Source organism: Saccostrea echinata, unplaced genomic scaffold (assembly GCF_033153115.1).
Source record: "Saccostrea echinata isolate AGI-Se365-2 ecotype Australia unplaced genomic scaffold, CSIRO_AGI_Sech_v1 ptg000036l, whole genome shotgun sequence".
Classification (NCBI taxonomy): Eukaryota; Metazoa; Mollusca; class Bivalvia; order Ostreida; family Ostreidae; genus Saccostrea; species Saccostrea echinata.
Window position 1 is genome coordinate 3,221,645 of NW_026889785.1, and position 14,382 is coordinate 3,236,026.

Here is a 14,382-nt window from a genome sequence, read left to right on the forward strand (position 1 = left end):
CAGTCGGAAAAGAAAATTGTTAAACCGCATGGAAACCAAACGATATCAAATGGTTTACACCAAAAGAAGAATTCTACCTAATTTAGATACGCTGCCATTTGGATTTTGTTAAAACAATAAAAAAATGTACATTGTAATACCCATTTTTATTTCAATGCTCAAATTATGAAATTTCAATGTATATGTGATCATTTAATATAATGCACGTTACATTATGTACAATAAAATTTGTTTAATTAACAGAACAGTCTTTTTTCTTCCACTATAACACTCAGTACGTAAGCCAGGGAATTTGTTTCTTGCGTCGTTTCATGGACACACCAGGTGGTTTTCCTATAGTTTGAGTTCTACTGACGTAACCAGTCCCTGTCTGTGAGGTGTCATTCATTGATTCACTCATTGTTGTATCGGTTAAAGTTTTTTCAGACATCTGTTTTGATCCTTGTCGTCATACTCGATGTCTGGTTTAACAGGCTCTTCTTTATCCTCGATTTTATTTTTAGATGTTCCTATTTTAATTTAGGCACTAGTATCATTTCTCTGGCCATTTTTGTCTACTTGATGAAAAATGGGTTTCAGTAACAGTGTTACTAATGGAAGATGTATCAATAAAATCTCCCGTTTCTGCCTCGTACTGACTTCTCTCGACCCCAGTGATCGAATGTACGATTGGTAAGGTTTCAGCTGCTTTATATACTTCTTCGTCAGAGGATAAGTTCCCGTGTAAATATTCAGAGCTATTTCACTGATCACATCGTATTGCTCATTAGTCAAAGACTTAACAATCAATTTCTGTTGAGCGCTGTTTGCACTTACAAGAAAATGTATAAATGCTCCATGCTTCCGTATTCTTCGATTCATTTTTGCAGTATGAATAAATCGTGATCAAGTACATGTATTTATACGGGTTGATAAATAACCATGTCCTCTCCAGGCAAGATGTGGGATCGAAGTTGGTATTCTTTGTTCTGGGTAGGTTCTAAACACAAATAGCCAAAATTTGGACGTGTTGCAGCTTCGTATGCTGCTTTGAAAAACGGTACACATCCTGGTAGTATTTGTGACCCAAATGTGATGATCTGGCGGGAATCGCGGTAATTCTTGAATAAAATCACATTAAGACAGTTCAGGGATATAGTCCTGGCATATTTACCAGGAGGGTACAAGTTTTGAGAGAGCATCACCGTAGTAACATTACGGTGATGAGAAGTCACCGTAAAAAGATGTACATAATCTTGCGATTGAGCAACTTGTAGCATAAGATCGTCTAATACCACTATCGTGTGGTTCACACCCTCTGCAGACCTGCCTACCCTTTTTATTGGGAGAGTGTAATTTCATTGCTCAAGTTTGTGTAATTTCAGAGGTAAAGGCGTAATCCTTTTATGTTTTCCTAGTTTGATGTTTTGGAATGGTACTATATTGTCTAAATAAACCTGTAATTGTACATTGAACAAAGCAAGCATGAATGTTTTCGTTTTTTGACAAAAAGTCGATGAATTGTAAAACTGGCCCCAAGACCATAAACTGAGAACAGACTTAAGTCAAAATTTCAAATCGATTTAACTTTTGAAATAATTTGATTATAAAATACATGTACAATTTCCATCATATGTTTGTATTGAAGCGTTATGCACAATTGCAAATTTTTAAGCTAATACGTTAAATGAAACTCAAGATATTGAAAATCAAAATTTTGACTTAAGTCTGTACTCAGTTTATGGTCTTGGGGCCTGGCCTAAATACAGTCATATCAAACTTTTACACTTACAACTTACATGCTTAATGAACGTTTGGTTAATTTCCAGCAAATGACATGATTTGGAGTTACATTTCAATGTTAATACAAATTGTACATTATTGCGTTTTGTCGTTTTTGTTTTCTTTACATTTACTTGCCTCTATGTTGTTTAAAGTAATGCAAGAATAAACTTAATTGAAAATTGAACTGACTTTACTTATTACTTTACTTATTACACATATCATTCAATAGTTTTATAATTTTTGGCATGCCACCCGTTTTAAAGGCATATTATAACTACTAAGTATTCTACGTATGTTGATTGTATCGTAAATAATCATATCGTTAAGAATCGAGACTCTCTATATTTTAGTATTATTTAACCTTCTTGTTTCATTTAGGAACGCCTTTAACTTTACTAAGATGTATTCTATGACAAATTTTTAAAAGCGTAAAATTAGTTTTCATGGCGTAACAGCGTAATTTTGTGGTAAAAAGCGGAAGAATTACGCCAAAAGCGGAAGGGTAGGCAGGTCTGCCTCTGTATATTGCTCTATATCTTCCTTGGAGGGTAATCTTGGCTGGATCCCAGCTCTCTGTAGTGAATTCTGTTAAAGCAACTGTCCAGTATCCACTCAACTGAATCTGTTTATTCAATTGAATTCGAAAACAATTGGGTTTATTGTCAAAATATTCGGAGCTGTCTGTAGACCTCAACACCATTCGATGGCTCATCTTGACTGATGATTTTTTGATAGAAGAACAGTTTTTATTTGGTGTTTTCTAGAGAACTTTCGGGAATCCACGAATTGAATTTACTAGGCCATCCGTCCCACTCTACGTACACTTCCTTTGTATTACCGCGCTTTCTCTTTTTCAACACCTTTTCCATCCTATACAGAATATCTCCCGACTTCACGACTTTTTTGAAGTTCCGATTCATAAAAAGTGCCTTCTATTGGATCATCGGCTAAATCCTTTATTTTATACACAGGTATATCAGCTCTCTTGTATCGATTAGACACTTTAAAATACTCTTCAGTCCATTTTTGCTGGTAGTCTCTTTGAAATGGATGTTTAAGCTGTGAAATACGTACGTCATCACCTATTTTGTACTTAAAAATTGGTTTAGTCCTTTTCTTTTTACTAAATGATTTGATTGTTTTTTCCATCTTGTTTTCCCCAAAGGATTCTTTTTCTTGTACTGAGATAAGAAATGAGTCTCACTTCATCTGCATTTTCCTTGGTGACAGTAACAGGTGCTTGCTCTCCAAGAGATATGTGAGGTCTCTGCTTATAACTAGTCACTAAGTCTTGTAAAAATTCAACATAACGGTATGTTCTATTTTTCAGAAAATAACGATACATAAGATTTTTCATGGTACGAATAACTCTTTCAGCATAGTTTGCTTTAGTTTCATTCTGGGTGTATATGACATGGACACCCTCCTTTTTTAAAAACGCTTTTACCCAGCGATTTTTAAATTCACTCCCTCTATCTGTTCTGAGCGTTTTGGGTTTTCGTCCTGTTTGAAAAACTGATTTTAAACCTGTGACGTTTTGATGCTGCTTATTTTTCAAAGGTACTATGAATAAAAAGCGACTGAATATATCTATCAACACTAACAAAAATTTATAACCATCGTTCTCGGAAGAAATGTTGCTGAAATCGGCTAAATCTCCATCCCACATGGAGTCAGTCGTATTCACTACAACTTTAGAGCGAGGAAATGACCGGCGGATAGGTTTCAACAAACTGTAAGGATCCTCGTTATTCAAAAATTGTCTGATTCTCATTCTTCCAATTTTATGCTTTCCATCTTTTTTTACAGCCTGATAAAGTTTCTCTGGACCTGCAAATGCACCTTGATTTCCGGGAGTATAGTAAAGCTTTCTTAAATAGTCTGTGTACTTTGCCATCCTGTACAAAACTGATTAATATTACCTCTGTGTTTTGTATTATATACCAAATCAAACACAAGGATTTTTTTAGATGTACATGTATAATTTATTATGAATTTAAAAGTATTTATTATACATATACATAAACAAGTATATATATTTGACAATTAAAACAAAATAATTTGTGTACTTTTTTTTTATTCAGTAGCACTTTTATTATGAATCACTTTCGATTGCTTGTAAGTCTTTTACGTCACCGATATTACATTCCATGGACACATCTTCCGGATTATATCCAATAGGAGTACACTCTGGACAACTTAACATTCCAAGCTGATTTAGATGGGACTCACTGAACGCACACAGTTCTGTATCATTTAATTCTGGAACATATTCTCGTACTTCGACGGCTTGTAGTAATCTGGTCAACTTGTACTTGTTCAAAGACACTCCTTTCCTGGTTGGTACAGGTTCAGGGGCATCGTCTGGCTTCCAAAAGTGTCTAATGTCTACTGAGGTATACCCAGGGTAAACAGAGACGAAGACATCCCCTCCAATATGCCATTTCATCTCTCCATCTGTATCGCCTGTATGTGTTTCATTGTTTTGCAGATAGTTGGCGATATCTGGTAGAAGAGAATCAAATTTCAGCCTTCGGCACAAAGGGAATGTCAACCCCTTCTTTGTTGCAAAATAACGACCGTTAGATTCTGTAAAGTGACGGATGTGAACATTGATATCCCCTTTGAATGGCACGGCTGTAGGGAAAAGATCGTTGAAGTCATCCAGACCGATTCTACACCGCTCTTCTTGTGAGTTGTGTTGTTCTGAAGGATAATTTTTCGGTTCCGTCTTAATAATTCGTTTTTCTGGCATCTTAACAACCAGCGACCTGGCCATGGCTAACTTTTTTTCGTACTCGGACATGTTATTATCACTGGCTGACAGAAGCTTGGATAAGTCTGTTTGGTTAGCTTTCATAAGTGCCATTCGAAGACCTGTAAAACCCTTTGGTCCTCTGCGTTGAATGATACTTATTAACTTTCTGTTACGATCAAAACTGGTCTTTTCAGCTTCGATTTGCTGCCTCATCTCGTCGGTTATAATGTTGGAGCCAAAAAGATGACCAGCTCCCGAAGAGGTCATCATTTTCTTCACCAGAGTCGTGTAGTTTGCTTTGATTATGTCTTGATGTTTCTGTTTCATCTTTGCTCGAGAGGATGATGCGTTTTCTTTGATAAAGTCAGATCATCTGATGAAAATTTTTTAAATTAACGTGTTTTATTTAACAAAATTATCACGTGATTTGGTTGACCGTAGACTTTTCACAGCTAAATAGGGGTGTCCTGTTCTTTGAAAAGTGACCGAAGACACTTCTGACTGCAGACGGGATTGACCTCTGACGTAATTGACTAGACATTTTTTTTTCTCAAAGATAATAGTAAATCCTGACTGTAGAGTGAATTAACCATAGACATTTTGATAGTATTTAGTTTATTGCCTATGTTTGAATGTAGTAAAGAGTTTCTGATATTATATTAATAATATCTTCCACAGTATCCACCATTTTCCTCAACACATAAAGCTGAATTCCATGACGTACTTTTTCTTTGTTGTGAATAAGCGAGTGAAGACTGTAGTCCATTTTTTCTGACAGTTCCTTAAATTCGTCCAATAGGTCTTTAAGATTTCTCCAGTCTGAAGCGCCCACTTTAATATTATCTCTTTTCATAATTTTGACTTGTGTTTTAAGAGCAAGTGCGCTTCTAGCACATTTCATCAGACGTGTAATGTGCATCAGCAACTCTCTTTCTTTTCGATTGGTTAAAACATTAAAAAGTTTTTTTTACAAATCTTGTTCCATTGTAATTTTGTTCTTCTTAATTGTCTTTCCATTGCCAAACCTTCTATTTTCGACAAAAGGGATGATGTCTTATACACGACGGTCCGCGTCACTCCTTTTTTTTAACATTAATTACAGTTAACCTCAGACATTTTGATGTTATTTAGTTTTTGAAGTAGGATAGGTGACAACAATATCTCGACTTGATCAATTCTTCTTTTAAAATGAACCCTGTCAACAGCATATTGCATCCATATTCCTTTTCGTTCTTCATAAGGAATAGCAATTATATGCACATGATCATTAAATTGAATTTTTTTGCATTGATTTCATTTTATTTCACAAAAGGAGTGTCTGTTCACACACACACACACACACACACAGATTAGAAATGCTAATATTCACACTTCCTTCAATATATTTATACAAATTAATTATGAATATGACGAGATGCCTAAGTCTATGCACTAATTTTGTTCATTGGGCGTCCAGTCACCCAAATACTCTTCGTGTCGCCACGTTCCATCAAGCCATAAGAAAGTCATCGTACCGTTGTAGTAACTTTCAAAAAGAGAATCGTAATAAGCGTCTTTCATGATCATGTACGGTAACGGTCGGCCATGATAGTTTTCAGGACTTCTGAGAACTCCATTGGTTCCTCCAAAGGCACGTCTTCAAGATCACATGCCCGCAAGCAAAAGGTTGCCATCTTCAGCGGATCGATTTTTGATTCCTTGGCCAGTTTCACCAGACAATGTTTCTCGTGTATAAATTTCGTTCTCAGAGAATATTGCTTTTTACAACAGTCACAGGACCGGCAATCTCCATTTTCTGCGATATACTTATCAATGATTTTTTTAACAATTGCTCCGTCCTTTAAAAAGTCTCTAAAGTTTATCTCATCATTGCAAAGAATATCCTCACTGCTCCCATAGTCATCCATTTTCTTGTTTTATAAAGAATTATGATAAAGTTTAGTCTCTTCTTATAAAAATCGCCAGACGGCTTTGGGAGTGGTTGATGACTCTTGAATTTTGGAAAGTGACTTCAGACGGACTAAACGGAATATGACCTCAGACGAACCCATTATTATGTGACCCAGACGGCTGTGCGATGGGATGGTTGACCCCAGACGGATGACCTCAAACGGACCCATATATCAGAGTGACCGGTTATCAAAGTGCCCACAAGGTTACCTATATATTAAGGTGACCTCATTAGCCTCAAGGTGACCCTGTTATCAAGGTGACCCAGGTTTTAAGGTGACCTTCACGTGACCTCATAAGCCTCAAGGTGACCCAAATTTTCAAGGTGACCTCATTTTACTGACCCCAGACTATACCCCCTACTACTGCCTTTACATGTAATTTAAACTTGGATTTTTTATTAGTGTCATTTTCACTATACAAAGGATGCAAAAATACAGAATATCATTTTTAACTCTGATTTTGAATTAATATTATACATTTTTATTATAGAATTGCTTTGTTTTGTGTGCGTGTATGTGGGGTTTTTTTGGAAGTGGGGGGGGGGGGGGGGGATTGGGGGTTAGGGCTAGGTATTGGCGTTTCTATGCAAGAAAGCTAATAAAAATGCGTAAGAGGTATATTTATTATTCAGAGAAAGTTTTGATTTATTTTCTTATGCATACTTAGTACCCACGATATGTTATAGCCAGTACACATTATGACGTCATATTATGACGTCACTGATCTAACCTACTCAGGTAATAAATAATATCAACAAACTAGCTTCGGCGCCAGGGATTACCCTATTGATTTTTACATAAAAATTGTATAATGCTAAAAAGAATATTCTATAGATTAATAAAACTGCTGCAAAAATCCTTGGGTTTTTCTCATTTGATCGGAATTTGAGGAAATTTGTACCGGACAGTACATTTTTACCCTTATTCAACTTAAACTTTTCAAATAGCAATACCAGCAATTTTTGGAATGTATTGCTTCTTGTGACACGATTGCGGTGTTTTTCTTTGAAGTTTGCTGTTCTGTATTAGCAATACAGAACGGAAATACAGTGGGCGGAGCTACTTTCCGTTCTGTATTAGCTCTGTATACTGTCCTGTATTAGCCAATTGTTCTGTATCTAAAATACAGTACAGTCTAAAAATATCTCTGATTCAATTTATCATAAGCACGTACAAATAGTAAATGCTGATTTTTTTTCCTATTATAAATTTGAAGAAATATTTCCTTAGGAATGTAAAATCTCAAAATTTCTCAATCACTTTAAAAAAAATTATTCCACACAGAATCTACACGTTATTTCGATCCAAACGGAAAAGTCGCAATTATGGAAAACATCCCATGTTAGAGAAATTCCTGAAAACCTGTTTGCTTTCCCTGCTTTTTGTGTCACTTCAAAATAGTAAAGCCAATGGGTTCGCGGATGCAGCATACATTACGTGATATTCGCACCCCCCCCCCCCCCATTTTCCACTCTTCTGGTGTAAACTCAAGTCTATTTTTCAGGATTTTTTTTAAAATTTCATCTTAAATCCTTATCGCTGAAGACTGCCGCACATCTCTTTCACTTCGTTTTTATGTCGCATTTCAATAAGAAACAAGAGTCCCAAGGGCCTTAACGGTCACCTGAGTATGATAAAACAATTTCAAGGATGCATAGAGTATAAAATGAACTGAAAGGTGAAGCTTTGTTGCCCAAAAGCAAGAAAAATAGGGTGATCATGATCAACAAAATAATTGGTCTTAATATTCATTAACAGTTCATAAATTAGGTTCTAATCTGTTCCCCATTTATCACTATCACTATACAGTATATTAACAAATTATCAATGCTTCTGTACTATTTTAATCCTTTGTTGAAATCTCTTACATTGGCATCTCTTGGTCTTTGATGAATATTTAATAAGACAAGTTATTTTTGTCTCATTTTTATTTATCTACTACTTACAAATCTATCTGATCATTAAAACTATGAAAGTACTTTTTGTATTATACAATAAAAGTTTTTGCATAATTCTCTATTAACCTTTCAAGTACATTATTTACAGTGATAAATTATCAAAAGTAAATGGCAAAGGGGAATAACTCCTCTCAGTAGAATACAAACTAATAGAGCCCTGGCCAGGACCAGAACACTTGACCAAATGGTCCAGATGTTCAAAAATCTGGTAAAAATTCCCTTCCTTATAAAAACTTTTACTCTGTTTGCCTCAGATATGCCCAGGTGCAGAGAAGATTTTTAAATAAATAATGCATTTTTACTACAGATTCACTATATTATCAATAGAGCCCCCCCCCCCCCCCCAAAAAAAAACACCAGAGCTTCTGACCCTGGGACCATATGTTTTCTCATCATCACTTTGTTTATCTGCTTAACACTAAGGAGCAAACAGGATTATTTAATAGAATTAATGCATTTTCACTAAATTATCAAGAGCCCCACCCTCACACCAGCACATCTGACCCAGAGATCATGAAATTCACTACTCTGGAAGAAGCACACTTGCTCATCATAACTATACACTTAGCTTCTTTGCTTTTTTAACCAGAAGAAGAAAAGAATATTTTCAAAGAAATTTTGCTTTTTCACTTTATAATCAATAGAAGCCCCCCCCCCCCCTTCACCAGAACCCTTAAACCTGGGGTCATAAAATTCACAATTTTGGAAGAGGCATCCTTGTGTATCATAACAATGTACTTAAGCCTGTTTAAGCAATACCCAGGGGCAGAGAAGAAGATTTTCAAAGAAATAATTCACCTTCACTATAGGATCTATATAACCCCGCCCTAGCACCAGAACTCCTGTCCCCGGGGCCATGAATTTCACAATTTTGAAAGAGGCATCCTTGCTTATCATAACAATGTACTTAGTTTGTTTAAATAATACCCAGGTGCAGAGAAAAAGATTTTTAAAGAATTAAAACATTTTCACTTTATAATCAATAGAGCCCCGCCCTAACATCAGAACCCCTGCCCCTGGGGCCATGAAATTCACAATTTTGGAAGAGTCACTTTTACTCATCATAACTATATACTTAGTTAGTTTATTTAATACCCAGGAGCAGAGAAGATTTTCAAAGGATTAATGCATTTTCACTATATAATCAATAGAGCCCCACCCTAACACCAGAACCCCTGACCCAGGGGCCATGAAATTCACAATTTTGAAAGAGGCACTCTTGCTCATCATAACTATGTACTTAGTTACTGAATTTAATACCCAGGAGCAGAGAAGAAGATTTTCAAAGGATTAATGCATTTTCACTATATAATCAATAGAGCCCCGCCCTAACACCAGAACCCCTGACCCAGGGGCCATGAATTTCACAATTTTGGAAGAGGCACTCTTGCTCATCCTAACTATGTACTTAGTTAGTTTATTTAATACCCAGGAGCAGAGAAGAAGATTTTCAATGAATTAATGCATTTTCACTATATAATCAATAGAGCCCCGCCCTAACACCAGAACCCCTGCCCCTGGGGCCATGAATTTCACAATTTTGAAAGAGGCACTCTTACTCATTATAACTATATACTTAGTTAGTTTATTTAATACCCAGGAGCAGAGAAGAAGATTTTAAATGAATTAATGCATTTTCACTATATAATCAATAGAGCCAGAACCCCTTCCCCTGGGGCCATGAATTTCACAATTTTGGTAGAGGTACTCTTACTCATCATAACTATATACTTAGTTAGTTTATTTAATACCCAGGAGCAGAGAAGAAGATTTCCAAAGAACTAATGCATTTTCACTATATAATCAATAGAGCCCCGCCCTAACACCAGAACCCCTGCCCCTGGGGCCATGAATTTCACAATTTTGGAAGAGTCACTCTTACTCATCATAACTATATACTTAGTTAGTTTATTTAATACCCAGGAGCAGAGAAGAAGATTTTCAGAGAAATAATGCACTTTCACTATATGATCTATATAGCCCCGCCCTAGCACCAGAACCCCTGACCCTGGGGCCATGAATTTCACAATTTTGGTAGAGGACTCAATGCTTATCACAATGATGCCAACAGTTTGACTGCTTGATGTCCAGGAGTAAAGAAGAAGATTTTTAAAGATTGCATTAATTTTGGTGGTTTTAGCCCCACCCCTCAGGCCCCAGGGGGGCAGGGACCATGAAATTCACAATTTTTGTTCCCCTTCACCCATAGATGCTATATGCCAAATTTAGTTGAAATTGGTTGAGCGGTTTCAGAGAAGAAGCTAAAAATGTTCAAATGTTTACGCACGTCGCACGACGCACGCCGACGGACAAAAACGGATAGCAATAGGTCACTTGAGTGACTCAGGTGACCTAAATAAAAATCCGTAACATCAAAGTACATCGAAAAAACTGTCTGTATCGCCTGTATGTGTATCAATATTTAACTGAGATTTTAAGACCCCTGAAATAAATTCGGATCAATCTCCATTTACAACAAGGTTAAATCGTCCACCTTATCAATTAAGACTGACTTTGAGTCTGTTTCGTTTCGTCCCCCGTTGTCAAAACTAATCTGACTAAATCTTACGTTGTCCGTGAAAATATATATATACTGCGGATGTATACTCCCCGTCGAGGCCTCATCTACAGAAAGAACAAACGAACTCTGGCGGAAGTTTGGATGCTGCACAGGTATGAAGTGGGCGGTGCTTTTTTTTGCTTGATCGAGTCACAAATCATTTAGAGAACTCGACAGATACAAATTTGGGGTGGAGACTCGTGCTACGCACTCGTCCACCCCAAATTTGTATCTACGATACAGTACCTGTCTCGTTCTCTAAATAATACTTAAAACACCTTGTTTCAGTTAAATAAAATTGAGCATGTCCTTGCACCTAAGCATTTTTGTTGATGTCCATTATAATCTTGTGTAGTATAGAACAATGACGTCATAATATGACGTCATAATTTGTACTGGCTATCTCATGTTGTGGGTACTAAGTATGTATTACACAGTAAGTTTTAACTTTCTTTGTATAGTCCTTAGGCATTTTAATTAGTTCATTTGCATAGAAATGCCTATACCTAGCCTTAACTCACCTGCGGGGTCCACCTTTTTCAAATTTTATAAATAATACCATTCCTAGCAATGTCTTACTATAAATATATAAAAGAAAAATGCACTCGTTTTCTGCTCTAATTTTATATCAGAAATCTGCATTTTGCAATGAATGTTTAACAACTTTTAATACGGTATATATTGTTAAACATCTATGAAGTAGCTTTGGGAACCGTATTGTAAAATATCATATTGATTTATTGTTAAGAAAATGCTTGTGCAACAGTGTACAATGAATTTCAATCAAGATCATTGTACATTGTTGAGCAATAAAATAATATTTCTTCAAGTAAATACACCAAATTGAACAATTTTCTTTTCAACTGACTGTAAAGTTTTGCATTTGTATATGGTCTTTGAATTAAGGGCATAATATTGAATTCTATTTACTTACTCGTTTCAGAATCTCCTCTTTGCGTTGGAGGGTGGAGAAACTTGTTGATTGATGTCGTTATTTAGTGGGACTTTTCCACACAGGATAACCTGAAATGCAAATATTTAGAGATATTATATGTATGACACAAATTGTTTGATGGTTAGAGGGTGTGTCGTTTGTTTGAGGGACTACATTTGTCAATATATAGAAAAAAAAATGTTTTCATTTATTTCATGTAGAAAAAGTTTTGTGAACACACAACTTGTTTTTTTAACCAGGTCTCAAGACCATAAACTGAAAAGAGACTTAAGTCAAAATATTGATTTTTAATATCTTGAGTTTTATTTAATGTATTTGCTTTAAAAATTTTAATGTGTAATACTTCAATTCAAATATATGATGAAAACTTTGTTTCAATATCAAAATTATTTCAAAAGTTATAATAGTTTGAAATTTTGACTCAAGTCTTGTTTTCATTTAATGGTCTTGTGGCCAGGGTAATTCTCATCAGCGTTGCTAGGTACGTATAATTTTAGATGTGGAAAAGTATGTAACAAATGAATATTAATGCTGGAACTGAAAGAATGTAAAGAATCTATCGTTACCAGAAGGATTAACATGAAGACAGAATTTTAAATGCATGTAAAACAGGTATTTGAAAAAATTTATAATTTATAGCTGTCAAATTTAAAATGATTGTGAAACAGAATTAGTACAAAATTGAGCTCAGTTGAAGATTAATATTTTATTTAAGGAATGCATGTCCATCTTCATAGCATATATCATATACATTAAGATGTATACTGTGTAACAAATAATCTAAGGATGTTATCCAAAGGCTCTCCTTTGCTTATGCAATTTAATTAATTAAACAAATTATTTAATTCTTTCTTTTTTTTGTAAACTGACCACTGCAGTGGTCATTGTATAAACTATGCTTTGAGTGATCCACATGATAAAATTTCAAAAAAGCATAAACAGTTTTAAGAAAGCTGTATTGATCATCAACATGATTTTGTATGTGACCGCTGTCATTTACTCCCAAATGCAACTTTATGTCTAAAAGGAATACTGAACAATATTGAACATATCAACTCCAGACATGATCAATATATGACGACATAAAGACGAGGTGGAGAGATCTCTGTTGTATTTTGTCAGAAGATTTACTCAAATACAGTAGTACTGGGGAGGTAGTCACAAGTCAAGATCTGCAGTCCATGGGATGGGCTTGAAAAAGAGAGGAAAAAAGTTAGGTTTACAGATGACGGAAAACAGTATTTCAACGAAATTTTCCAGTCTGGAGAGAATGGTGGAACAAAGGTCCATGCATCAGTCGTTTTTCAAAATATGAGGGTTGCTAAAGAGGAAAATGGGGAAAAAAGATTCCAACCAAACCAATATTTGGCTGTTGGTCACATTTCATCTTTTTTTCAAGAGTTTCGTGAAAAAAAATCTTCCTCCAAAGAAATTAAAGATGATGATCTAAATGCAATTCCTTTGAATATTGCCAAAGCTGAAACTGTTGCTGAATTTCATTAGATGTACAAAGAAAATCTTACAGGCAGAAATTCTTAGCAGTATATACTTTGTGATAAGGCCGGGAGATTATAAGCTGAAGGATTTTATTTCTGAATGGAATGAAAAAAAAAAAATCAGAAACGGATATTTTCAGAAAATTCCAGTGACAACTCTGGAAATTTAAAAAAAAAAAAACTAGAACATATGCTGTAATGAATAACAGAACAGCTACTCAGAGACCCAATTTCTCAAGATGGTCTTATGATTACAAACCAAGAGAGGACAATTCAAGAAACAAGTTTACGTCTGCTGCAGAAGACAGAATTGGTTCCTTTCGGATCCCAGAGAAATCCAGTAAATGACTCGAGATTAGAATTAGGACAGGTAACCAAAAATTGCTATGCTTCCCGAGATACGAGTCGGGGGTCGTCTCAAATATTTTCTAGGAAATCCGATTCTTGTAACTCAAGACAGTTGGGTATTATCAATAATCAAGGAGGGTTACAAACTGGAATTTCTTCAAAAACCTCAGTGTCTAAGGGTAAAGAAAACAATGATTCCAAAAAACATCGTTTGTAAAAAGAGGTATAAAATTTATTAGAAAAAAAATGAAATAAAGCCTGTCTCGAATCAGGAGAGTCAAACAGGTTTTAACATATTTTTCCTTGTCCCCCCCCCCCCCCCCCCAAAGGGTGGAAGATCGTGAGTCTCGGCCTATCTCAGTCTAATGGTAGTGGTTTCTTATCCACGACGCTAAATTTTGGATGCTCAGTTTCTTCAGTGGACTTTGAACTGGGCTCTTTTATGATGACATTTGTACTCTGGCACAGAAGAAAATGACGTAATCTGTACGAATAAAATAATTATCAACTGCTTATCTTCTACGTAACTCAGCAGTATCACTGCATGGGACAATATTTCTTGTACAACAAAAAAGATCAGATGTTGGCAGC

General features: G+C 35.5%; 1 protein-coding gene across 1 annotated transcript; it reads right to left on the minus strand.

The window, feature by feature from the left end:
• Positions 1–3,859: 3,859 nt before the first annotated feature.
• Positions 3,860–4,849, minus strand: LOC133200039 (uncharacterized). Its single transcript, XM_061335799.1, has one exon. The coding sequence runs from the start codon at positions 4,847–4,849 to the stop codon at positions 3,860–3,862; it is 990 nt and encodes a 329-aa protein (XP_061191783.1).
• Between the last annotated feature and the right edge of the window lie 9,533 nt (positions 4,850–14,382).